Consider the following 25,142-nt stretch of genomic DNA (forward strand, 5'->3'; position numbering starts at 1 on the left):
CAGAAACGCTTCTCCGACGTTTGTCCGCGCCCAAGTTCAACTTCCTTTCAGATTCCACATAATCCCGGGTGCGCAATGGTATCCTACACCGTCTCACATCAAGCCTACGTCAAAATTATCCTCCACTCCGCCAAGTACCCGCACAAACTGGTGAACGGCGTCCTGCTGGGGAAACGCGTCGGGTCAGACCAAGTCGCCATCGACGATGCCGTCCCCCTGCTGCACAACTGGACGAGCCTCAGCCCCATGATGGAGATCGGCCTTGATCTTGTGAGGACATGTCCGTTAACCTGAGAATGCACTGTCGAATCAACTGAAGTGGCAAGGCCAGCGGGTACGCGGAGTCTAAGGGCCTGCACGTCGTAGGCTACTATCAGGCCAGCGAGCGCGTCGGCGAGGTGGCTCTTGCTCCTGTTGGGGAGAGGATGGCGAGCAAGATTAGTGAGGCGTTCCCTGAGGCTATTGCCTTGGTCGTAAGTCTCGTGCTTTGCGCTCAGTCCAGGTCCCCTTATGTTTTCCCGCTCTTCCACCAGGTCGATGGACAACAAGTTGGCTCCGAATCTGCTGCTCTGATGGTACGTTATGTGTTACCCATTCTTGCTCGCGTGGAAGTCTGTCTAACGAACGCATCCGATAATACAGCCGTTTGTGGCGGCATCAGGAACTTCATGGAGGCCAGTCTCGTCGTCTCCTCCTCCATTCACACTCGGATCAACATTCAGTTTGGTATCTGAGAAGTCGCCCACTCGTGCAGTGGCTCTGATTCGGGAGTCTCGTCTGCACGAGAAGTTCGGGGACTTTGACGATCACCTGGAAGATGTCAGCATAGATTGGCTAAGGAACGAAGCGTGCAACGATCCCGTTCCATGACATGTCGGCTCCCTACCCATCGCCGTGTCTTGTACTTATGCAGATTACAACGATTTCCGTCGAAGGTCGGATGGTCTCCGTTCTGCAGTAACCAATTCGAGTTCATCCGTAGCTAGCTCCATTGCACGGCCGCAGCTTGGCATTTCTTTTCACCTTGTAGACGCATTGGTGGTTGTTACAACGTAGGCTGCAGTATGAGTTGCATATACCGGTAGAGAAACCCTGAATCTAAATGAAACATACGCGCATTCAGCGTGGAACGCTTCCCACCACTTCGCTGTATCTCGCCCAGAGACTCAAAACACGTACGATGTCATCAAAAACAGTTCACGGTCCTTGGACACGCCCCCTCTTGACACCCGCCCCACATTCTAACCCCTAGCCATCTTGGACATATGTTGGAAGACACGAAAGCGCAACCGGAATTCTTCACTGCGACCTCAGCATGCTCTCTGGCCGGAGTGGCTACCATCGCGCTCATAGCGAATTTCGGGGCCAAGATTCTACTCCCCAGGTCGGTGAGATGGCAGGACAAGGCGACGTTCATCTGGCTGGTACGTCTTGAGCCAACTATATCGCTGCCACTCAGCGCAACTCATATACACGCATTGGGCACAGGCGTTTGATGCTTTAATCCATTTCTCGTTCGAGGGGTCCTTCCTGTACCTCTCGACGTTCGGGCGACAGGTCAATACCAGCGTCGGGCCCTTCGCTGAGATGTGTGAGCATGCCCCCATTCCCGGTCTTACAGCCCGCCCTGACTGAGGAGCGCAGGGAAGGAATACGCCCGCGCAGACTTCCGCTGGGGCTTCTCCGACCCGACCGTCGTCTCCCTGGAAATCCTGACCGTCCTCGGTGCGGGCCCGCTGTGCTGCTGGATCATCTACCAGGTCGTCAGGGATGATCCTGCGAGGCATTACTGGATCGTCGTCCTGAGCACGGCGGAGCTGTATGGCGGCTGGATGACGTTCTGCCCTGAGTGGTTGACAGGAAGCCCGAACCTGGACACGTCCAACCCCCTGTATTTCTACGTGTATCTCATCGTAAGTGCTCCTGCCTCAACCTTTGACTGGTGCCTAATCATGATCCCGCGTTGCATTGGTACAGTTTATGAACATCATGTAAGTCAGAATGTATCAAGCGAAGTCAAAATCCACTGACGAAGGTTTTATTATCATCCAGATGGGTGTTCGTCCCCCTCTGGCTCATGGTAGATTCCTACGGCCATATCGCGAAGTCTTTGCGATTGGCACAAGCTAGAACGAGATCGAAAAAGGAATGATATGCATGCCACTCGTCAGCGGTACCACACAGACGCGCAAATATGCACAACTAGCGGGGGCCATAGCGTAGCATAGCATACCGCATCTAACAGTAAGGTACGAAGTATACCCGGCCAAGGAAATGTTATGCTGGGGTTCGGACAACCGTATGAAAATCTTTGCTATTGAAGGTCATAACACAAGTATGCTATACAATCGGCGAATGTAGCCAGGCAGTAAGGGAGGGTATCGTGATTTTACATTGAGGAGATACTGCTTTACTTGTCCTTCTACGACCTATCGCACATCGGTCTGACTATCTTTTGAACTTATGTCTAAGACTCTTGCACAATGCACTGAATACTCACCATTGCTCTATGTCGTGCCATTGATCTGGTTAACGGTTTCTTGCGCGCTGTCCGAGGCGGCGCTGGTTGCGTTCCCCATCACCTGACTAGCAGTGCTCTGCACGCCGGCGATAGTAGAGCTGACACTCCTCTGCGCCGCGGCGGCCTTCTCTCCCGCCGTCACGGCCACCCCGGCCAGCGTGCTCTGCTTCTCCTGGGGCTCCCTCTCGTCGGGTAACTTGGCCACCCCTGCCTCGCCGATCCTCCCCGGCAGTGCGCCGACACCGTCCACATGCTCGGATGGACGTGCGCCGTTTACTTCAGTGGAGGGCAGTGAGACATCCCCAGAGTTCCCGACAGCTAACGGGGACGTGGTGAGGCTTAGCCATACGGGTTGTATAGAATAAAATAAATGTCACTCACGCAGGTACGTGGCCGCCCCCGCTTGTATGTATTGCTTCGCGGTCTCAGCTGCAGACTGCAAAGTGGAGCTAGCGACCTGTCCTGCATTCTGCAGTGTCTCAGCGACGTCCTCTTGGGCAGGGAGGTATTGCTTCGCGCGATCCACTAGCTGATTTGGATCGACTTGCGCGTCGGGATCATGATCCTCCTTCGTCAGTGGGTATGCACCGGGGATCTCGAGGTTTGGTGTAGAGTAAGGGTCGGGGTTTACAGCCGCTTCTTGCAGAATAGTTTCGTTCGCCCAGTCGCGAGCGGGAGTACCGGGCTCGATGTCGATTCTAGGAGCAGACATGGTTGCGGTAAGGAAAGAATACAAGACGGATTGTGAGGAGAATGGACAGCGCGCATGTTGGTCTGTTATGTATCGACAGCCAAGTGGAGTCCAGGTACAATGAGGTACAATGATGCTCACTCTCAAAAGGGGAGGCAATTGTCAATTAAGACGCGTGACGTCACCCCCTCTCTGCATCCTAATTGGCTCATTCCAGCGAAGACTCAGTCCAGTTCAGATTCAGAACGATATTCCAGGAATCCATGAATTGCAAAACGAGAGCGTAGTACTGCGACTGGTGCTAATGCGAGACAAGTATTACGAGTCCAAGATGGAGTCCGTCGTGCTCCTACGTAAGGCAAACGTCCTTCCTCATCTCCGGATGCCTTGCGCTTACTGGCCACCGATGATCGTGAACTCTGGAGACTTGTTGCCAGAGTCACCGAACACTAGATGAAACCCGAATGAGTTCATACTGACAATACAAGTGAGGCGAGATACATACAAACAACGATGTAGTCCATGCCGAAAGGCTCGTTGGGAACGGTGATGTTGACGGAGCCGTCCTTGATGGGGAAGTCAACAGCAAGGGGGTGGGCTTCATGAAACGAGCCAATGTCAGGAGCGAAGTCATAAATGCAGCAGCGGATCAACGTACCGATGTCGAGGTTCTCACTGTTGTTCTGGAGGCGACCCAGCAACAAGAGACCAGTAGAGTTCTCCTTCTCAGCGGGGATGTTGGAAGTGTCCCAGGTGACGGTCTGGCTGGAGCCCGACGTCCAGATTGCGCCAGCGGTAGGTCCGGTGATGGTGGGGCTGAAGACGATCAGCTCGAGGGGGGACGCCGGGGCAGCGACCGCAGAAGAGGCGGCGACGAGGAGAGCGGACAAGAGGGTGGTGAAAGAGGTCATCATCTTGGCTGCGATAATACTTTGGGTATTGGGTGTAAGGGGAAGGGTGTCGTACGGCCTTTGCGAAGGGTAAGTTGTAAAGAACGGAGGGGGTACGACGGGTATGGGTGGAGGAGAGGAGAGAGATGCGGTTCGGCAATATCGAACGAGGATTTTATACCAAGTTTGTGAAATGTGAACCAGCCTGCCGAGCAAAGTCGGCATGATCAGTTCGTGCACAGGCGCAGTTCGACATGATCTGGGGTTCTCGCGGGCCGTTGCACATGGCAACCGTCGAAGTAAACCTCTCACACGTTGGAGCTTTGTTTCAGAGGTATCATCACCAGACCAAGCGGATATCCCCTCCGTCTTGCCCAAGCTTGCTGGGGACTGCAGGAGCCCAACCTGGCGTTCGTTTGTTGTTCGCTTGCATCCTGGTTTGCGGGTTCTCGCACCGAGCTCAGGGGCCAAGCGACGGGATGAACTTCGCGTAGCACCCGACCATAGCGTAAAGAAGCGAACATGAAGCTTCTCTGATCATAAAAGGAAGTTGCTTAACTGCATTTGGAACATCAAGTGTGTTCGGCGTTTGCCCGCGGAGCAACCGCTTTCCGAGCGCGCGGTTCATGGCAAACTGAATCGGACCAGTGGCCACAATTACCCACAGGAAACGGTAGGTGGATAAACGCCCCAGCATTCATGTTGGACAACGGAACGGCCGACACTGTAAACCCTTGGCTTGATAGATGCGACAGCTCGGACAGTCTGGCGTTCCGGTATCTCGGGAGATATTTCGATGTGCAATACCAACGGAGATCCATGAAATACATGGAGCTGGGTACAACTGGAAGGGCTATTACAGAACCACTACTAGTTAATAGTGAAGGCTGGGCTCCTATTGCCGGAGTCACCGAATACTAGACAGAAGACATGAGCGCAAGTTCCGAGGTATGAGTAGATGGCAATCTACTGACATATGACGATGTAATCATTCCGACGCTCGACGTTCGGCACTTTGATCTTAACATGGCCATCCGAGATGTCGAAGCCGTCAGCCAAGGGATGATCTGGTGAGTCCGGAAAGTCAGAGCGCATCAAGGTCGTAACGGAGAAGCGCATACCCATGTCAAGATGCTCGCTGGGATCGCCGTCCTCAACGTAGCCGAGCACGACCTTGCCCTCGGGGTTCGTAACGTGCTTGGGCTTGTCGGATGTGTCCCTGGCAGAATCTCAGCATCCCAGTATACCGAATTGTGGCATTCCCTTGCGACGATGTCGGAAGCAGGTAGTAGACGGTCCAAGCTCACCACGTCACTTCCACAGAGTGCCCAACCACCCAGACAGTGGAGGACTTGGGGCTGGTAATCCTAGGGTCATAGACGTCTCGGACGGTCGTGTTCCCGAAATCTTCAATGGTAGTTTGATTGAAGTCAGCCTCCCGTAAGAACAGCGAATTAGCAATAGCCATATCGGCATTCCAGGCACTCAAAGCCTCTCCGCCTCGAATGATGGTAGCCCAACAGAGAAGCGAGGAGAGGACAGTCCGAGGGTAGATCATCTTAGTCGCAGGAGGATCCGCAGAAGACTTGGGGCCTGTGCGAGCGCAGGAAGGTAATAAATAGGCGCCAGAGAAGGCTAGCAGTCTGAGACCAGTAACTGACGTCCAGAGGAGCTTCCCCAGAGGCGAGGGTGAACGGAACAAAGCCGGAGGCTGACAGTCTGAGACCTGACGGTAGAAGTTCGCTGCACAGCAGCAACGCGTAGTTTCAATAGAGCAAGTTTGCCAAATAGTCAGCTACCAGAGCCAGTGCGCACCCAGGCGCTACGAGCAGCAGAGAAGTAAGAGGAAGATACCTTCGCCCACTCAGCTCACTCGAAGTTAACGCTCCGTGACGTGACGGAAGTGTGACAGTGAATCCCGTGATTGACGCGTCAATTCCCACGGGTTGAGTTGAACGATTCGGGATGTGTGTGTCGAGGAAGGCGCTGTTCCTGCGTGGCGTCTTTCCTGACCCTATTTCGTAGTCCTGTTCTCATCCTTTGCCATAGGACATCAGGTAAGTTCTGGGAGACTTCTGAACTGCGGGACACCCTTGTCTGCTCATGACTGATACTTGGGATTCGTGAATAGGGGCTTGTTGCGAATGCAGCGTTGTACATATTTGGGACCGATCTTCACTTCCCACACTGTATTCTAGCCACACGACAACAAAAGCGATAGCTGTGTAACGAATGTTCTTTGGCTGCGCACAGTCATGAAACCCCTCCCTTATACCGACAGCCAGAAGGAAAACCGTCCGTTGGACCACCAATCGCCTCATATTAGCTGGCTTGAAGGCATCTCAGAGAGTTTACTTAGCCCCCTACCTGGTCGTTCCTTGCCTCCGTCCCGCCAGCCCTGTCATCCACAGAAGTCGATCTTGAAGAAACCTAGTCGAACCCCGAGGATAATGGCGCCACAACATGCTCTGCCCACACCGACATCTACCCCGCAGAAGCCCAAAGACGCTGACGAAGAACTCTTCCGGTCATCTATAGAGACGCTGGTGAAGTCTGACCGACACGAGACTAAGAAACCTCCGACGCCACATGATATCTGTGATGCTTATGATGCTATGTCGAGCCGCATACGCGCCCACCCTTCAATCGTCACAGACCCCAAGCGAGCCACAACTGTACTCCAACCACTGAAGAACGAATTGCTTACCATCGTCGGGTGCCTCAGACGCGACATTAACCGTGCCAAGCATGATTGCGGAACACCCCAGCATCAAGGGGGCGCAGAGGACGAGAAACGTGATCCCAAGGTCGTCAGACGGGCATTGGAGTCGACAGCGTGCTGTCACTCGGCGATAAGATTCCTATCGGTCATTTTCAGAATGCCAGTATTGCAATCAGTATTTGCTGGTGTGTCACGCTCCTCTCACACAAGAATCTCAAACGCATAACTTCTCTGCTTCATAGCGCACAACCTTGGAACGTTACTGGATATTTTATTGGATGCCTTATTCGAGAGGCAAGCCCATGGCATTAATGGACATAAGACGTACGAAGCGATCATGTGGACGCTGAAAAGTATGGAGCTACCTGCGAGCATATACTCTGCCAAAGCCGAGCGGGTATACGAGGTACTGAAGTTGAGGCTTCGAACGGACGACGTAGCGGACGCCGATACTTCGTCCATAATATGCGACGCACTGAAGGTTGCATCTTCCAGTAATCCTTCACGCTCATGCACTGACCATTATTACTCAAGGTTACGGCTGATTTACTGCGGCACCGGCCCAGTATTTTTCTGTCACCTCTCACAAGATTGCTGCCGCAAGTCCTCACCCGAATATCTACAGCGTCTTTCGTGATAAGATCGCAAGCTGGAATAGCGTTGGGTAGATATGCCCTTTGCCTCCTCGACCTCCGGAAAATTCCAAACGAATATCCATCGCGATTGTCCCGGCGTATATCCGATGCGGTAATCACGTACGTTACGAGGCAATGGCAGACCTACTCCAAAGCTCGTAAGCAACGCTCTGGGTGGTCTGGCGGCCGAGCTGCAAGTACTACACTCCCCGGCCTAATTTTCTCAGCCTTCTCCGACACTGACACCGGTGATAGTCCTGCGGCCCGGCAGGATCCGTTGTGGGGCGCTTCTGTACTTTCCTCACTTGTCGTGCTTCTGGGTCACGATCTGTACAAGCAGCCATGCGCTCTCAAGATGGTCTTGCAGTGTGTAGCCACGCTGACGGCCAGCAAATGCCGTGTAACAAGAGAACTGCATCCGTTGATCTGGAAATGCTGTACATGGGCGTTCTCCGAAGTAGCAGCTGATGGATCGGAACGTTCTCAAGAGGACTCGGAAGATAACACTAGGGAGAGAGCTCTCGCCGTCGTAAAGCAAGAACTGGGTAAAGGACTGGGTCTTGCTCTTGTCGCCGTTTTGTTGTGCCAACGACGCAGATATACTGTTGGTGCCGTCCCCGATGTCGCAGAAAGCAATAAACGGGAAGAGTTTTCTACGGATAATATTTCGCAAGCACTTGCCGTTATCGCCGATATGGTCCACGCTCACCTGCCTGAGGGTTTGGCTATTCTCAAGCACCTGGTCGGAACAATCGGGTTTGCTGTCTCAGAGGATACCCCAAAACGCCAGTGGACGGCCGTTGACCTCGTCAATCGTAATATCTTAACTGGTTCCACACTACCGGTGGACGACACTAACAAGCTTCAGAAGGTCATCCGTCAAATGAACGAGCTCCCTCTGAATATTCTTCCGTCTCTTTCAGAAGAGCAAATAATGGAGCAATGGGATCCTATATTTGCCCTCTGGACCCGAGGGGCTGAGGCCTGTATAAAAGACGCTCCCGGCATCGCTGTATGCGTGAGTGCCTTCCTTCTCATCCCGAAGCAAGGCTAAACGACGGCGTCCAGAATGATCTCGAATTCATCTGGCAATCTTTACTGCTTGTTCAAGCGCAACTCACACAAGGGCATAGTCACCTCACAGCTGAACCAGAGAATGCTAGTCAGGTCGCAGCCTTATTCGAGCGATTGCTGGCTCTTGCGGCTACCATTCCGACGAAAATGAGCGACTCGTTACGACTTCTGTATCGACTATGGGTAGTGGTCACTCATGTTTTCTCTGCACCATGGCTATCTGGAACCGCGGATGTTATTCTGACTGCGCTTCTGAACATCGACATGCCTTCCGATGCAGGAGACGCGAAAGACCCTTATGGCCGCCTGTGTCACGCCTTGCTCTATTGCGGCACACCGCCTTTGCTTCTGAGCCTTCATTCTGGCACTGCTGATACGGATCGCATAGCACAAGACAGGAAACGCTGGATGAGATTAGCGAGAATATGGCCCGATATCGCAAGTGACCTCCAGGACACTCTGGCTCTGATAATCAAGCCCTTCAGGTAATACAAGGCTACAGTGATCCCTGCTCATTACTCACGTCCATACCAGACATTGGGACTTAACAGCGTATGAGATAGTATTATGGGAGGCTCTGGTTCAGTTTGCCATCACGCTGGGCAAAGGGTCATCCTCACACCCGTCTCGCATACTGCAAGACGTATGCAGTGCAATAGAGCCTGAAGAGGTCACAACGTATGTGTGAATTCCTACCTTCGTCCCGTTCGCCTGACCTTTCCCAGATTTGCGTCTATACGACAAACTATATGCGTCTTGCTGCGTCACGTGGATGTTCCTACCGCGGACGACATACCGTCGAGCCTATTTTTGCTTCTGGACAAACTGCTAGCCGAGATGTACGGTTCAGCTTCGCCTGGGTGTTCTCTGTTCTATGAGCCCCTGGAGATTCTCGAGAGAGTCATGAACTCTCTGCCTCCCTCCCACGTGCTCAACGCTATGACAATCATGAAGGCGGGCCTGCTGCGATGGATTCAAGACGAGAAGAATCTTATCCCGGAGAAAGAGTACAATCATACTGTGAGCTCTCCACGTCCTTGATCATCAACTTGGGGACTTACGACTGTGCCAGATTATGTCGCTGTACAGTACGACCCTGGCTAAGCTCGGCGAGCTTCCTCGCAGTGTAAGCATCCTCGAATGCACGGCAGAATTTCTCGCATCTGCGTTCTACAGTGTTCGGCCCCTTGCCTTGGGGCCGTCGACATTCAAAAGATTTTGGGAATCGCATTACCGCGGCATAGAAAAAGATGAACATTTCCCTCCAGTTCTGAGCGTTTGTCTTGCTGCTCTTTACGGCAATCAATTGCAGACTTCTCAGACTTCTCTGCGACATGCCAGTGATCAAGACGTAGGGTCTTTATACACCTCGCCGCTGAAGGCTACACCCCGTCCTCACCGGAAAACCCCAGTGACAAGTTCGAAGCGACAAGGACTGCCGGCCGAAGACGGCCAAGGAGGTGGCATCGACTCGCCGTCGTTATCACACGGATGGAAGACGGAAGAGCAGATTGAGGAGAGCGCTGCTCTGCGTCCGCCCCCATTTTTTGCTGTAGGTAACCGAGGTAACAGTTCTCGGCATCCGGGCACGTTCCTGTCTAAGGCTGCTAGAGACGCCTCGTCTGTGCCATCAAGCGTGCCACGGCCGATTTCTCCACCACTATCTTCTCCTCTTGTGAGCTGGCAGCGGCAGAATCAGAATAAACGCCGTACTCCCATGGACACTCCCTTGGATGCCTGTCCAGTTACGGGTAAACCTATACCAGATGCTCTTGATGGCAAGAAGCACTCTGGATTCTCGGACGCTCTGGGATTGTCAGTGAGTCGTGGAGGGTATTCGTCCTATGATAGGACTCGCGCACGGATCAAAATTGCGCCTGCCACTGGCAGTCGTTTAGACTTCGCCATAGCGAAGCCTGATGTGGTGTCACCGGGGATATTTCCTACGAGAGCTTCGACTACAGAAGATCAGCTGAACTACGCTTTACCTCTCGCTTCTCCGTTCGTTGAAAGACCCTTCAAGCGTATGAGGGCCGAGGAAGATTCCACCGCCAGTTCATCTTTGGTTTCAATGAACGACAGCGGAGTGGACGTGCAGCCTGCACCTGAGGCATCAGATAGGGTAGAGAACTCTGGTTAGTCTGGCCATCTGTTAAGCTCTCGCATTCCGCTAATGCACGCCGCCTTCCAGGATGGGCTGAACCGCCCACCCAGGCGACTGACATCTCAGACGACCACATCCTTACCGCCTGGGACCGCACTGAGAGTAACGACAGGCATAGCATCGATGGTAAGCCCTCTCACCAGCCTAGGATATCTGACGTCGGCGAACCCTCCCTTTCAATAGTCCTCGATTCGAGCTCAGTGAGCCTTGGTGGGGATCTACCGCGTCCCGTCCGCTCACAAACAGCGCCGGCGAGCAGCTCTCACGCGAGCTCTTCGCATGCCCAAGCACGCACGCTGCGAAGGTCCCTAACGGCTCCAGCCCCATCCTCTGCGGACTATCTAGAAACTCTCCGTCAAGCAGTCACACTTCTGTCTGACAGTGCCCCGGATTTGTCGTTAGATCAGCTGCTGGAGGGCCAGAAACTCGTGAGCGAACTCGGATACACGTTCACTGAGCAGCTAGGCAAGCGCCTTCGTGGGGCCCCTGGATGATGCAGTATGTGTCGGTGATATAATGGACCCAACGACCCAGAACTCTAAAATGTAACTTATTACTCCCATGTCCATTTTCTTCTGCTCGGATGCTGTGACCTTGCTCTCTACCTTGCTCTGTACTATCAATAGGTAAAACTAGTATTAGCTATAGCCACTGTTGGGTATGCGACTCATCATGGTACTTACGCATGATTTCACCGGGGAAATCCCCAACGAGAGAACATCGACAAGAAGTTCATAGTGAGGCCTTCAGTCAAAGACCTGACAGCCATACTCTTCGTTGCCTTCGCGCGTGAAGGTAATGATGTGGTCTAAAATGGGGTCTGTTAAGGTCGATAATATGCAAAGCTGCTTCAGCACTCGCCTCCTAACGTCCTTGTCGTGAAGCCAACCTCACAGTAGCAACTGGGAAATCGTTCCATTAGCTCATTGCGTTATGCCTCTGTTCACAGAGTACTTACTAGTAGTCTGAAAGCATAGATGAGTCTGAAAGCATGATATCAGAGGAGTGAAATCACACTCACATATCCATTTCCTCTTGAACACTTCTATTTCGCTCCTTCCTCTCTGGCCACCCATGACGGCGGGGTACTCCTTCACCAAAGCGGGCACAATGACATCGTCGAATCTTTCAAGGAACCGGCGCCGCCATTCGCGCAGCGTGCGCGCATAATGAGGCCCGATGTTTGAAACCTGCATTGCAAAGAGCAAGATTAGAATCTCCACGTAATTGATAATGGAAGCGAATAAAAGCCGCAGGCTTCTGCGTCTATATGCCCTCATGATCCTCAAGCGGAGCAATACTTCGATATGGATAACGTAAGTCAGCTCTCACCGAATCTACTATAAGTCTGCCGTTAGATCCTTTCCTCATGGACTCGACGAGCAGGGAGACAGTCGGCAGGAGCCCTCCCGGGAAAACTAGGGACCATCGTCAGCGACGAAATCGAGGAGAGTGCTGTTATATTCTCACTCTATACTGAGCGTCAATCATCATCAAAAAGCGTGTATGGACGTGAGACGCACCCATTTCCGAATAAAGTCCACCTCAGCTTGATACTTCTCAAACCCTAACCCTAGGGTCAGCCTGGATGAAAGAAAGAGGATAGAGAGGCCGACTTATGGAATGGTGGATGGAAGCAGCAATACGCACTGGACTCGGGCAATGTAATCCCCTGTATCACACCGGCGCCTGTCCTCGGTTTCATCGCCCAGTCGATCACACCCCAGTAGTCTTCCAAATATTCTCCCCCGACTGCTTCCACCATTTCGATGCTTATAACTCTATCGAACGCGCCTCTCCAGTCGGCCCGTTTCTTGACCTCCCTGTAGTCCATTAAATGAACTTGCACTCGCCCATCTTCGACGCCAGCCTCCTTCAACCGGGTGAGCAGCAGTTCACGCTGGTGCACCGACAGAGTCAATGTATGAACAGTAGTCCCTGGGATGGTCCGAGCGATGAGGATAGCCATGGATCCCCAACCACTTCCAATCTCTAGAATGTTTTGGCCCGGCAGAATGTGGGCTTTCCGGATAATATGATTTAGTTTCCGTAGTTGGGCAACGTGCAGAGGGTCTGGCTGAACATCGCCGACGGCTTTTAACAGCGGAGATGAGGATAAAGTCGGCGTTGAGGAGTGGGAATTAGCCTCGGAGGCGTCTGCACTCGAATTCTTTGAGTCCAGGTCAAAGCGAGTGAGCCCCTGGCCTCCACTCCATTCGCTGCGGACGGTCGTGCCATTCTTCAGGTCACCATCGAGGTCGTCAAATATTGCACATGAATATGTCATATCCTCAGAGAGGAAGCCTGGGGAAGCGCATAGGCATATGACCATTAGTTGAATGCCTATGTAGAAGAGACGGAGAACATGCCCATGAACATCTCATTGCTGATATCATAGTGTGCCGAGATATTCGATCGCGAATTACCAATGGTGTTGACGAAGCGGTAAGACGTCAGCTTTTGTGGGATGCTGAAGAGGTACGATGCTCTAGAGGTCATGGAGGCGAGATTTTCACGGTTATAGATGAACATCTGAAGAGCGACGCGAATGCAACAGTAAATAACCAGGCCTGAAGGACAAGCGGGCAAGATCGGCGCGCATATAGTGGCGAACATCACGCATGGAGGAGCTGGAGAGCTCTGACGGCCATGGAAGCGGCACGGACTCACCATAAATACGGACACCAGATCATCGCATTCAACATCACCATACATGTACGCCTCCGCGAAGCCCAAGTCACTCATGGTACACAGTCTGACCCAGAACACGTCGTTAACGACGCGCAATTCTGCCTTAAGTTCGGGCATTTCATTCTCTGCTTCCTCTTTTGACCCGGGAGCGGGGAAAGTGTATATGTGATCATAGGTGAAGACGCGTAGCTGGCCCTTGGTGATATTCTGCATCAGGCTAGGAAACGAGATACATGTGAGATATTTTCGTGCAAACGCGAAAAAAAAACATACGCGACGACCGCTGCTTCGGCCAGCCTACTGACGGGCTTCCAGCCTGTCTTGAATGCAGCTTCGCGCACCGTATTCCATGCCGAGTCTGCCAGCGACGCGAGAGAGAAGGGGTGCTTTGCGGGCGTGTCGAGGAGCTGGTCGGACATGTCTTACAGCGAATGTACAGATACTTTGCGACGAGGAGGAGGGACGGTTGCGGCCAGCGCGTCAACTCGAGCAGTAACGGCGTCCAGCTGTCACCAAGCAGACAGACTCGGAAGCCATCACTGCCGATTCATTGACCAACCATCGTCGCGATCGAACAATCGTCATGGATCGTTGCCTTCCCGATCAGCTCTTCCGAGGCTCCGTCGTTTCTTCGCCTGGCCCTTCGCCTTCGAAAGGCACATTAGCACCATAGTGAAAGGTATCCGGCACATAACCAGCAATACACATACGACGTACCGAGACCGATACGATGAGCGTAAACAAGTCCAATAAAATAAACTTTCGGATACGGGGAATCGAACCCCGAGCTACCGCGTGAGAGGCGGTAATGTTAGCCATTACACCATATCCGATGGTAGAACTGTCTTATTACACCTTGTCTATATTGCTGCTGAGCAACGTCGACAGTCACCAGTATCCGGTTCAGGTACACATACATTATTGACTATCAAGCAGCAAATGATATCGACCGAAGTACAGGGCAGCCCATCCGGGCCTGGACACCACCGCCCATCAGACGATTTTGGCAGACCATATCGTTTCCTTGTCAAGAGCAGCCATCTGCTCGGGATGCAGGTGCAAACTATGAAACCCAGGCTTAAATCGCCTCTTTTTCTCTCTATCCGGAACGAAAACCCATCCAATGGCGATGAGGGCACGCAGGCCCGCTGCCAGGCCCAGGGTACCAGCTGAGCCGATAGCTTCGACCGAGACGGCACCCATGAAGCCACCGACCAGTAGGGAACCTATCACGGCAAGTTTGTGATCTCGCGTTGAAACCCATTTACGAATGTGATGGAGCTTCGGGTCAGCCATGAGCTCGCACCACATTGTGGTGATCACCACTGACAGAACACAGGCATATCAGTCTAGTTCACGTAGTAAGCGGATCCGAGAACTTACATGTCGCGGCAAACTGGGTGTTAATCCGCTTCGCCATACCACCCTGCAAGCCCAAGCTAGCACTGATGAATCCCAAGGCGACGTAAGTTAATGGCGTCGTCCAAGCAGGACTACCTCTGTCCGAAGCCACGCTCCCGTCGCCACTTCGCCAGATGCAGACTGCAGCAGCCATAGTAAATAGGGCTTGCACGAGGGAGCCTGAAAAAAGCCATACGCGGGATTTCGATCCAACCCGGTCGCCTATACGGGCGAGAAGTGCACCAAAGATGAAGGTGAGGAGGGAAGTGAGCGCTTGGCGGTCGGGAATGTGGAACGAATGGTCGCCTAGGAAAGGTCTGCCCAAAGCTAGCGCGAGCTTTACGTTACCAATTCCAATAGACAGCACTTTGAGATTGACGTGGGGCTCGCAATGGACGAGAACTGACCTGCACTGCGTTACCGGTCTGGAAACCTGGCCAGATGTAGATAGCTCTGAAGCCAACAGCATCTCTATAGGCACATGCAATATTAGCAACACTGTCAGAACTAGGTCTGCAGGGCAGAGACTCACACCATGCCAGTCATGAAGCAATAGCAAGCCAAGAGCACTGTTGAACGCTCTGGATGCACGTCCTTCAGCAGGTATCTCTTGAAGTCCTGCACAGACGACGACTCTATCCGCACAGTTTTCTTCTGCCCATCTAAGTTTTCGTCGGCCAAAAGTAAGGGCTGAGATTCTCTCGAGTGGAGAGTCAAGTACAGGTAGTGACAATACAGGAGAACGAGACCGCAGGTAGAAAAGACAGATAGTATAAGGAGTGTGTGTACGGCTAATACAGCCATGTTGGACCCGCTGGCATGGGGTTAAGGAAGAGGATGGTGAACGTACCGACAGGCTCACGAGGATCCTGATGGAGGGACGCCAGCCTGGAAAGAGAAGGCGCAAGATGCCGTAAAGGAGCACCTTCTCTAGCCTATCATGGGGCCGCAGACAACATGCAAAGATCGTATATAGCCCGAAGAGAGTAGATAGGACAGCTCGCGGTGATTGCCACAAGCGAGCATAACAAAGCCAAGACCAGAGACGGAGTTAGAGGGGAGTAGACACAAGAGCGTGAGGGAGTAATATGGGGCTTCAATGATTTCAATGACTTGGATCATCCTGTGATGTGGAGCTTGCAGGAGGAGACAACGTGCAGTGAGTGAGTTAGCTTCGCGACTTTGCTATCAGAAGGAGCACACGGACTCATACAGAGGCAGGGCCAAAGAGAGGTCTCCAAAGGCTCAGAGCTGTTCGTGAGAACGCCCATCGGTGGCAATCGCGCGCTAAGAACAAACAGCTACCATTGGCTGAAGCAACCTCAAGATCAGAACTTGGATGTCACAGTTACCCTTCGAGCTCACGGACTTCCGACTCTCCTCGGAGACCATCTCGTCCGCTTGTTTCGTATAATGTATTTCATTCATAAATTTGCAAAGCGAAGTCATATACTGTACACTCCATATCATAATGCGAGAATAGTGATGCAAATGCAAATGCGATGGAACGTTAGATCTAGACAAAACGAAAATAGAGGAAATCGATAGCATTGTAAGTTGCATGTACGTGCTAAGCTTTCATGACCTGATAAATTTTTCCAATGTCGAGCCATGGAACGCAGATCTGGCCTGCTTGCGCGCTGCGAGCGCCCTCAGCGGGCTACTCCCCAGTTCGGACTCGCCGTCGCTGGGCATGTCTTCGTCAAGAGCGAAAGAACCCCTCCTTTGTAGGGTCGGGGAGATGACATGGTGGGGAGTGACTTGACCAATTTGCCCGGTGGAGGAAGGAATCTCATCAGAGTCCGGTACGGCGAAACCATCTATCGAAATGTCAGTAAACAAGATGTAGCGCAATCAATGAAAGCAGACTACTTACCAACCATGACAGATTGATTGGAACGGCGGGTCTTTCTGGGAGATGAGTTACCGATCTCAACTATTGACCGCTGTCTTTTGCCCTGTGCCAACCTCTCCCTTGAGCCAATGTTATGATCGAGCCCCGATGGAGGCAAAGACTCAGTGCGAGACAATGTCCTCTTCCTCTTGCAACCGCTGGATGCGGGGCTCAAATCGATCCACTCATTCTTGTCGAATCTGAAGGTCGGAATCTCCACCGAATCCATCATCACTCTAGCTGTTCGTGGAGATCGTCTAGTGGGGGTCGCTAGGACGACTGATGGAGAGACATCTGTCGAACTAGATGCCAGGCCACGGCCTCCATGGAAGGAGAATGGATCATCGTCACCGCCTGTCACCGGCGCTGCTTTACAGCTGCTCCCTTTGGGCTTGCGTCTGACAGATTTCTTCGACGACGGCGTAGTGACGATACTCATCATTCGCTTTTCTTCGCGAGCTTTCGCGAAGACGGGATATTTGCTTGGGGAGATGGAAAGTCTTCCCCTCGTGGTCCTCCGAGACTTTACGGCTGATTCAGAGTCGGGTTGCTTCTCGCCAAGTACAACAGCATCGCTCGATCGTCGTCTCTTTCCCGGTGTCTTTGAAGAAGAACCAGTCGCGCTTTCGATAGGAGACGCACTCTCCCTTGCACTGCGTCTAGACGGAGTCGTGGCATAGAAAGACTGGGCTGCAACGCAACGACTCGGAGTTTCAGGTTCAGCTCTGGTATTGATAGAGGACCCTGGTGAATCAGAAAGTAGTCTAGATCCTTCTGTGGACCGCACCGAACGGAAGACTGCCAACGGCGGGGTGCTAGGTCCAGATTCAGAGTCCTTGTCCTTTGTGCTTGCTGAAGGGGTGGTCACAGCCGACGGCTTCGTCGGGGGCGTCGTAGGAGATGAGATCGGCGCGCTCGTTGAATCAGCCAGGGGTTGATTTCGAAGCCCTTCAGGACTCTCCGCACTGGACTCGGTTACAAGCAAATGCACCACATCTTCTTCATCGCTGTCCGGGAAGGATAACGGCTCCTCGCCTTCCTCCTCTTGCCTGAGCGTGAAGACCGAGGACTTCTCTGCTGCCGAAAGAAGAGACATGTCTGCCTCGTACCCGTTGTCCCCATCGTCTCCAGAGGTATTCGCTCCTGATGCCACCAGACAATCGTGAATGTAGCTTGGCCACCCGTCTTCCGGTACCGGAAGCTGGTCATATCCAGACCGCCAGAAGTCGATGAAAGCCTGAGCAGTGGACGATGAATTCTCGTTCTTCACCAGGAAAGCTGAATGGATTATAGGAGACAGCTTATCCAAGATGTCGAGCGAAGCGGGGAGAGCGCCGACCGTCACAAGGACTGTTTGATAGAGGGGTAGAATCTTACAGGGGCGTAAGTACGAGATCTCGGTCAGCATATCAAGAAAGACTCACGTCGAGAGCATATTCGTCCTGTGAAAAAACCACGTGTTCATCTGCGATCCACAACGCTAGGCCGTCCGTAACGGACTCCAACATGGTGATAAGGAGGTCACTCGGGCATTCTTCGACTGATCGGACGAACGTCCGAATTAACCAGGTACAGACGACTTTGTTGCGAGGCTCCGGTGGGTAGGATGCCAACAATGTATCGTTGACGAACTCGAAGAGCCTGCATGGTAACTCAGTAGCATCGCTGATCCCGAAAGTCTGCAACAGAATATCCGCAATACGAGCCGGAGACGTCATGGACGACATCAGTTGCCAGTGTGCTTTGGAGATAGTGTCGACCACTTCATTCAAGACGCCGATGTAGTCATCACCGGCGTCGTACGCCATATCACTCGCTCCTGACAAGCAGCAATGGTGCCACTGACGCAACTCTGATTCATCCATATCCCACGGAACAGAAGAACTGCAACATAATTGTCAGAGGTACTCGGCAGGAACGGAGACAAGGACTCACGTAAATGGGACATTTAGCACAATCATGGCCGTCTCGCGAGAGACCATTGGATCAATGAACCATTCGCTGGTAAAGCGATCCCATACAACACTTCGAATACCAGCTGGCCACGACGTCAGAGAAACATCGGAGACGTGGGACCAGAATGTCTTAAGGTCATCGACGTCGCAGATGGCCAGAGTCTGGGAGCACAAGGTGGCCCATTGGGACCACGCGTCTTCATCGATGCCTCCTGACTTCTCATCGCCTATGATCTGAGGACGGTCCTGCCTCAGGCACGCTAAAAGCTGCTCTGCCGCCGCCGCAAGGTCCTGCGAAGGAAGCATAGGTCGGAAAGCCATCCACAACTTTCGTACCACCAATAGCCTCAACGCGGGTCGTGAACGATTGGACTTCACAAGCACCTTCGGCAATTCGATCGAGCTCGAGGAGCTTTTCGAGGTCGCCGAGCATGTGGTGAAGTCTATCTCGTCATCCTTTAAGACGTCCACGAGGATCTGCACTATATACTCAGCGAATTCTAGGAGGCCGTCATGGTCTCCATCGTCTGAAATGCGCAAGACACGACCCGTGAGTTGTGGACATCCACGCAAGCAGTGGCCACTCACCCTGCATGAGAGAAATCTTGGATTTGAGCAGGCCTTCCCAGGCCGCAGTAATATTCTCCTATGTGCACTTCTATAAGCAAAGCAGACAAAGCAAGCAGAATTCACGTACAGGCAGCCCGTCCTGATCGCCTGGAATTTCGGCTTTCATCATGGCGACCTTCCATATGTCCATAAGACCCTGGAACAGCCGTCCATCTGCCAGTTCATCTTTGCTGAGCGGTCGTACTGCTCCGACCTTTGCAAGGTCGTCGAACAGAGGCCTTACTGTACTATGCACTGACTTCCATTCTGTCGCGAGAAGACCTCCAAGACTAGAGAATAGGCCGGGAGCTAATAGTCTGACTGGATCGTGGTCGTCGGACGCCTGGTCCAAATTAACGAGACGCTGTAGCACATCCATAGCGTTGCTCGACGGCGGGCCTCCCTTGTGGACCATCTGATTCAGGACAGTTAGAATTCGTGTGAACCTCGCCTCTTCGTCCTCTTCAGCGATAAGTGTTGCTGCAATGGTTGATACACCTGCGCCCATGTCTACCATGTTCTTGATCATTTTCCAGAAGGCCTCTCGATTGTTACCGCTGGCGCGAGTCTCGACGACTTGGTCGTTCTCACCATCGGAGCCATCTTCATCCTCGTCACGTTCAACGATCAGCGGAGGTTGGAAGAAGGCATGAGTAAGAGATGGCCAGAGCGCACAGACAAGTGCACGAATTGAGCTTTTCTTGTGCCGAATCGCCAACGTCAGGAGGGCGGTAATGATCCTCAAGATTTGCGGATCAGTACCTAGCGTCGGCCCCAGCAGGACAATCATGCTCGCCATCACAGAGATGGCCCACACCGGTCCTTGGGCTGCATGTGCAGGTTCAACAGCATTCAGGGTCGTTCGCAGCGTGCGCACGATCGCGGACTCGAGGGGAAGCTTGCTGGGAGAGGGACTCTTACGGAGTGCAGTCGACGGCGTTGTCAAGAAGTCACCAACGAGAGTCGCTATCCGTGTGTGAATGGGTAACCGTTGCAAACTTGCACATCCACGCACAAACCCGCCGAGGGCGTTGCAAGCTTGGGCACGCACTACTACCGTCGGCCCCAGAAGTCCTGAGAATATGCAAGGCAGGAGATCCGTGAACGGTGGGATGAAGACCGCAGGAAGATACATGGATAGGTCATGTATCGCCTGTGAAGGAGGCAGGATCAGATAAAGGATCCGGGAGGCATGCCTAGTAGTACTTACCTTGTACCCATCGTTCACAGAACCTTTCTTCCCCTCCTTCCCCAGCTCGCCTTCTATACCTCGTCGGATGGCATACGCAATCCGGTCCTTTGCAGGGTAGAGGACGTCCTCAGGTAATCGCTGAACTTGAATTAACCAAATCGAGAGCGCACATGTTTTGCGTGCATTGGGGGTGGGCAGTTCAGACTCCAGAGGGATGGCCAGGAGTGCCGTGAGCATGTCGTTGAGCTGGCGTTCTGTACCCGAAACTCAGTGTATGCGACATCGCAGGGGCGAGAGAGCTTACCAGTGAAGATTGTGTGCACGGCAGGCTTCGTCCAGATGACGGCGAGACACCTTATCACTGCGTGGCACGTGGTGCCGAGGTCTCGGGCGTAGGTGACTTGCTCCTCAGTCATGCTCTTCTTCTTCTTGGGACTCTGCCTAGGCGACGGCAAACCGAAGGCCCGTCTAATCTCTGGCTCGCCCTTTGCCACGTCCATAGTGGGAGGATGTATCAATGCCCTACCGAGATCCCGAATAATAGCGTTTGCTAGTGTATCACGGTTATCCCGAATAGGTGCGAGCAAGGGGCACTGACTTGCTCGGAATGCGTCGTCGTCGACGTGCTCCCGAATTCGCGCACCAAGCACAGAGTACCCTTGGATAATATCCCGCATTGTAGAAGCCACCGCAATAATTTTCGAGACAGCGGACTGGAGGTAAAGAGCATCTTTCATTGGATCTTCTGGGACTGGAGTGGGCTCCCGCACGTCTTCATCTTGGAATGGGAAGATAGGCTGTGACGACTTCTTGAGAATCGACTTTACAGGAAGATTCTTGGATGAGACCGTCCCGGTGGATAATGGCTCGGGGCTGGAAGGAACTAGGTGATATTGGTTTTGTTGTGACCACGCGACGCGAGTTCCAGACGAAGCTTGAGGCGGCCGGTTCTCCTTGTCGCGATGAGATGTACCAGGCGGAGTAGGGAGACTCATGATTATATGACGCCCCAAGGGATGTAACGATGGAGAATACGGGTGCGGATGGAGACCAGACTGCTTGATGGTGGTGGGCGATGTTGGCGTCGGCAGTCAAGACGCAGTGAAGAGCCCACCCCGCGTCGCGTCCTAAATTAGGGCGTAACCGCGTCTGTTGACGCGTTGCGGGGTTTATTTGCATTTATTTGCTGGACGCGTCGTTACCTAAACCGGTACCACGATAGCCGAATATGGTTCGTGGTGGCAGGACTTCTCTGACGGTGAATGCAAGGTACTCATACGCGTGATCATATGTACATCGCAGTAAAGAGAGCAGAGTCCGTGAAGATAGGGCCATTGAGCTCGGATTCAGAGATACTATTGTAATTACATACATAGTTACAAACACGACGTAAGCCAGGGCCACGTAATGCTCAATCTTTCCTTCCAACGTACTTGTCAAACCACCTGAAAACTTCGTAGTGCCATTTCAAACTGGACGTGTTATCGTGAGCAAAGACTCCCCCGTAGCCTCGGGACGTTTACGCACCTATTTCCGTGGTTGAGGACCCAATGGTTCTCATCGGGGAAAATAACCAGCCGACTGGGTATACCCCTCCTAAGGTCCCAGGCATGTCAGCTCAAACGTCGAGCAGGATAACTACGACTTACCCCTGAAGGGCATGGAAAGCACCGATCCCGTCTGTCTCGGGCAATCTATAGTCCTTGCTACCGTGAACCGTCAATTGGGGGGTCGACCATTTGTGGACGAAATTGACCGGGCTGAATTTCTCAGCCAGCTCTCTTGCCTTGGATTCATACGGAGCGCTGCCCCAGTCATGATTAAACTGGACAGTCATGAATGAGGAAAAAACCACAACAATTAGATCAGACTCGACGGATCAACAACTCTGCGGAATTCGCTCACGAAGAATAACTCATCAGTAGAGTAGCCGTTGTAAATGGAATCGAAGACGCCGTCGTGGCAGAAAAGTGCCTTGAAACCGAATCCATATTCGGGATGACCTTGTATCCAGCTGTCGATAAATTGTATGGGTAAGTTGCGAAAAGATTATGAACAACGCTCACTTGATAGCATAGCCGCCCCAGCTGGCCCCTGCAGCGACGGCCCTGTTCGAGTCAATCTTGGAAAGGTTCGCGAGTCACGGAGCGGCATTTTGTAAAGATGTGATGCGACGCACCTCGGGGAAGTGTTCCAGCACGTATTTCCACCCTTTCTGCATATCGACGAACGGTTTGCCGCCCCAGTCTTCAGTTATGGCGTCCGTAAATTCTGTCAGGAGGGATGCATACAGTCAGAAGTAATCCATGGTACCGTTGAAGAAACACTAACCTTGGCCAAACGTGGTGGAACCTGTGGGATTCATGGCGACAACTACGTAGCCCTGGTTGGCGAACACTACAGAAGCATCGTCACATTTGTCTGTAGACACCCGAATCAAAGAGAGCCAACCGCACCATTAGGATTCCATCTCGTACTCCACTGGTCCTCCCAAGCGCCTTGTGGACCGCCATGAATAAGCATGACCACTGGCCACTTCTTGTTGTCAACGCCCTTCTGAAAGCCGGGAGGTGTCAGGAGCCAGCCCTGCACTTGCTTCCCTTCAGCACCTTCGAAGTAGAATTCCGAGCCAGGGTGGAGGGTCTTCCCTGACAGGGCATCACCGGTGAAACGGGTGATCTGTTCCGCCTGCACAACTGATTGCAGTTCCGAGCGGGTAGCGTTAGCGTCTTCGTGCAACATATCCTCCAGTTTATCCAGATTTTTTTTGACTACCCAGACATCATTGGGACTCGTCATGCAGCTCCTAGTGAAGATGACACGCCCTTCCCCGACGATCTGAAGCCCTCCAGAGCTTCCGCTCTCAATGAGTGGCACAGGATCTTTCGTGTATTGCCGGCCAAGTGCAGGATGTTCAGACGATGCCGAAGGGGTCGGCGGAACAGGCAAAATGAAGACTTTGATCTTGGCCCTGTCACCCGCGGTAGCAATGATTGACTTGCCCGACTTCGAAAACTAATAAACGGTATTAAAGCCACCCAGTTTTCTCGAAATAAAAATGTGCTTACAACTATGGAGTCGGGCGACCGGTCCCAGTGCTGTGTGATAGTGAACCGCACGTCTTTCTCGAGGTCATATACGACGACCTTGGATCTGCACGCCAGTTCGATAGCTACCCAGTGATAAGGGGTTGTGACTCACCTGTCGGACTCGTAGCCGTCCTTATCTTGTTCGAGCCAGGCAACTTTGTTTCCCTGCTTTGACCAGACGGGACTATGCGTCGCCCCTTGCTTCCCAGAGGTTAACTCCCGGGGCTTCTCTGCTCCCGAAACGGCTACTATATAGACCTAATCCACGTCATGGAGGGGACAGGAAGCGAAAGACGAGGCCGTACGTTTTGTTTCGTATGCCAGGCTTCCGGCAGATCCGGGGCTTTCGTCGTGTAAATAATGCGGTCAGGGCCTATGTCAAAGTCGTCCGTCCCTCCGAACGGTTCCACAGGGACGTGCTAAAGGCGATGCCTGGTTAAGGTTCATTGACAAAGATAAGGGTGTCGGGCTTACATGGCCTGTGTCCTTCAAGATGTTCAGGAACGTCCTCCCCATTATCCATTTGTTTCCGGGAGCCAGATACAAGGAAACGGAGAATAGAGAGGACTTCTTAGGCCCGATCCAATGGTCCCAGTGCCTCTCGTATGTGCTATCGTAGACCAAGGCCGTATTGCCTCGGTTCTCCCAAGCCTCATCCTGTGCCTTGACCGTCTCCAGCTGCCCATCTGCATAAACTTCGTCAGAGAAGACCAAGATGCCTGAGTCAGAAGAGTATTGGAAGTTGGCAGAGGTAGAAGTCGGGAATTCCCCAACCGGTGCTGGGGGATCCGGTGTCGATAGAATATTAGACTCCGCTTCGAACTTAACGGAGATCGCATAGAGCTCCTGAGGTTTCCCTTCTTCCGGGGAAAAGACATGGCCCACAGTACGTGAGTCCAACCAGAATGCCGTACCCCCCCTGGCCAGTGGTATTTCCAGAGGCTGCACCGTCGAGTCCACGGAGGCAATAACAATGGTCTTGTTATTCCTAAGCGATGATTTCCCCGGATAGCAATTGCCTCAGTATCAGTGATGCATTGAGGCTGCATTGCCACTCACTTCTTCTCCTCGAGCGAGAACTTGCTGACAGGTACAAGGACGAGATCGCCAGCATCGTTGGCCGCTGCTGTGCCCGGTCTGGCTAACTCGACGAGATCCTTGGGCGAGAATACATCGACGCCTTCCTTGAAGCTGAAGTCCGGAGGTGGGACCGGACTGACGATGCTCATCTCGCCTGCAGGCTGTGGTTGCTCGAGAGGGACTTGGGCAAACCCAAGTAGAGATAGCGGGAACCGCATGGTACGCCCGCCCGTGTACACGGCCAACTATAGTGTCTCTACCCCCTTATGTCTGTGGGAGATAACTCGAATAAGGGGTTCCGTGACTACCAAACATGTGATCGCATAGACCTGGACGGTCCTCAATCCTCTCATGCTGTCTACCACTCTCGTAAATCGTAATGCCGCCCCAATATCGCATTCAATTGCAACCGGACTCGACAGGGACTCGAGCATGGCATTTCAGATATACCAGCAGATTTCGAACTGGACGGTGTCGCCCATGCCAGTCGGCCACCAAGCGGCTGACGATCTGCAAGATGTTAAAGACTGGATT

General features: G+C 52.8%; 10 protein-coding genes and 1 non-coding gene across 11 annotated transcripts; 3 read left to right on the forward strand and 8 right to left on the reverse strand.

The window, feature by feature from the left end:
• Nucleotides 1-32: 32 nt before the first annotated feature.
• GLOTRDRAFT_61750 (UPF0172-domain-containing protein) lies at nt 33-1,018 on the forward strand. The gene is made up of 4 exons (XM_007868666.1): nt 33-270; nt 327-473; nt 534-575; nt 643-1,018. Exons 1-4 carry the CDS (start codon nt 76-78, stop codon nt 868-870), a joined length of 612 nt encoding a protein of 203 aa, XP_007866857.1. The 5' UTR covers nt 33-75; the 3' UTR covers nt 871-1,018.
• Nucleotides 1,019-1,200: 182 nt separating this feature from the next.
• GLOTRDRAFT_111322 (Emopamil-binding protein) lies at nt 1,201-2,760 on the forward strand. Its single transcript, XM_007868667.1, has 6 exons — nt 1,201-1,424; nt 1,489-1,591; nt 1,645-1,913; nt 1,978-1,991; nt 2,053-2,452; nt 2,501-2,760. Exons 1-5 carry the CDS (start codon nt 1,266-1,268, stop codon nt 2,150-2,152), a joined length of 645 nt encoding a protein of 214 aa, XP_007866858.1. The 5' UTR covers nt 1,201-1,265; the 3' UTR covers nt 2,153-2,452; nt 2,501-2,760.
• On the reverse strand, nt 2,508-3,233 carry GLOTRDRAFT_129923 (uncharacterized protein; the record flags this gene model as incomplete). The annotated part of the gene is made up of 2 exons (XM_007868668.1): nt 2,508-2,839; nt 2,903-3,233. 2 exons carry the CDS (start codon nt 3,231-3,233, stop codon nt 2,508-2,510), a joined length of 663 nt encoding a protein of 220 aa, XP_007866859.1.
• Nucleotides 3,234-3,605: 372 nt separating this feature from the next.
• Nucleotides 3,606-4,126, reverse strand: GLOTRDRAFT_129924 (uncharacterized protein; the record flags this gene model as incomplete). Its single annotated transcript, XM_007868669.1, has 3 exons — nt 3,606-3,661; nt 3,718-3,810; nt 3,871-4,126. 3 exons carry the CDS (start codon nt 4,124-4,126, stop codon nt 3,606-3,608), a joined length of 405 nt encoding a protein of 134 aa, XP_007866860.1.
• An 852-nt stretch (nt 4,127-4,978) lies between these two features.
• On the reverse strand, nt 4,979-5,489 carry GLOTRDRAFT_24481 (uncharacterized protein; the record flags this gene model as incomplete). The annotated part of the gene is made up of 4 exons (XM_007868422.1): nt 4,979-5,019; nt 5,077-5,169; nt 5,224-5,321; nt 5,410-5,489. Coding segments are annotated over 4 exons (312 nt in total), but the record flags the coding sequence as incomplete, so codon positions are not given.
• A 1,063-nt stretch (nt 5,490-6,552) lies between these two features.
• On the forward strand, nt 6,553-11,191 carry GLOTRDRAFT_129926 (uncharacterized protein; the record flags this gene model as incomplete). Its single annotated transcript, XM_007868670.1, has 9 exons — nt 6,553-7,009; nt 7,067-7,305; nt 7,359-8,477; nt 8,528-9,018; nt 9,068-9,211; nt 9,259-9,553; nt 9,606-10,668; nt 10,725-10,823; nt 10,881-11,191. The coding sequence occupies 9 exons, from the start codon at nt 6,553-6,555 to the stop codon at nt 11,189-11,191; spliced, it is 4,218 nt and encodes a 1,405-aa protein (XP_007866861.1).
• A 356-nt stretch (nt 11,192-11,547) lies between these two features.
• On the reverse strand, nt 11,548-13,505 carry GLOTRDRAFT_43704 (cyclopropane-fatty-acyl-phospholipid synthase; the record flags this gene model as incomplete). The annotated part of the gene is made up of 7 exons (XM_007868509.1): nt 11,548-11,599; nt 11,715-11,887; nt 12,030-12,115; nt 12,348-12,791; nt 12,948-12,987; nt 13,056-13,229; nt 13,368-13,505. The coding sequence occupies 7 exons, from the start codon at nt 13,503-13,505 to the stop codon at nt 11,548-11,550; spliced, it is 1,107 nt and encodes a 368-aa protein (XP_007866700.1).
• A 644-nt stretch (nt 13,506-14,149) lies between these two features.
• Nucleotides 14,150-14,221, reverse strand: GLOTRDRAFT_t85. Its single transcript has one exon. It is a non-coding gene; the product is annotated as a tRNA-Glu (tRNA).
• A 160-nt stretch (nt 14,222-14,381) lies between these two features.
• GLOTRDRAFT_42824 (uncharacterized protein) lies at nt 14,382-15,247 on the reverse strand (the record flags this gene model as incomplete). Its single annotated transcript, XM_007868451.1, has 3 exons — nt 14,382-14,713; nt 14,772-15,126; nt 15,197-15,247. Coding segments are annotated over 3 exons (738 nt in total), but the record flags the coding sequence as incomplete, so codon positions are not given.
• Nucleotides 15,248-16,261: 1,014 nt separating this feature from the next.
• Nucleotides 16,262-21,434, reverse strand: GLOTRDRAFT_139131 (uncharacterized protein; the record flags this gene model as incomplete). The annotated part of the gene is made up of 8 exons (XM_007868671.1): nt 16,262-16,609; nt 16,666-18,055; nt 18,108-18,567; nt 18,619-19,165; nt 19,227-19,284; nt 19,336-20,400; nt 20,458-20,693; nt 20,744-21,434. 8 exons carry the CDS (start codon nt 21,432-21,434, stop codon nt 16,368-16,370), a joined length of 4,689 nt encoding a protein of 1,562 aa, XP_007866862.1. The 3' UTR covers nt 16,262-16,367.
• A 331-nt stretch (nt 21,435-21,765) lies between these two features.
• Nucleotides 21,766-24,864, reverse strand: GLOTRDRAFT_61760 (alpha/beta-hydrolase). Its single transcript, XM_007868672.1, has 13 exons — nt 24,588-24,864; nt 24,003-24,516; nt 23,834-23,947; nt 23,641-23,786; nt 23,508-23,592; nt 22,896-23,454; nt 22,771-22,836; nt 22,619-22,710; nt 22,506-22,561; nt 22,345-22,453; nt 22,089-22,264; nt 21,967-22,035; nt 21,766-21,911 (listed from the first exon to the last, which is right to left on the reverse strand). Exons 1-13 carry the CDS (start codon nt 24,824-24,826, stop codon nt 21,851-21,853), a joined length of 2,286 nt encoding a protein of 761 aa, XP_007866863.1. The 5' UTR covers nt 24,827-24,864; the 3' UTR covers nt 21,766-21,850.
• Nucleotides 24,865-25,142: the final 278 nt, after the last annotated feature.

This window comes from Gloeophyllum trabeum (assembly GCF_000344685.1).
Source record: "Gloeophyllum trabeum ATCC 11539 unplaced genomic scaffold GLOTRscaffold_00008, whole genome shotgun sequence".
NCBI classification, from domain to species: Eukaryota; Fungi; Basidiomycota; class Agaricomycetes; order Gloeophyllales; family Gloeophyllaceae; genus Gloeophyllum; species Gloeophyllum trabeum.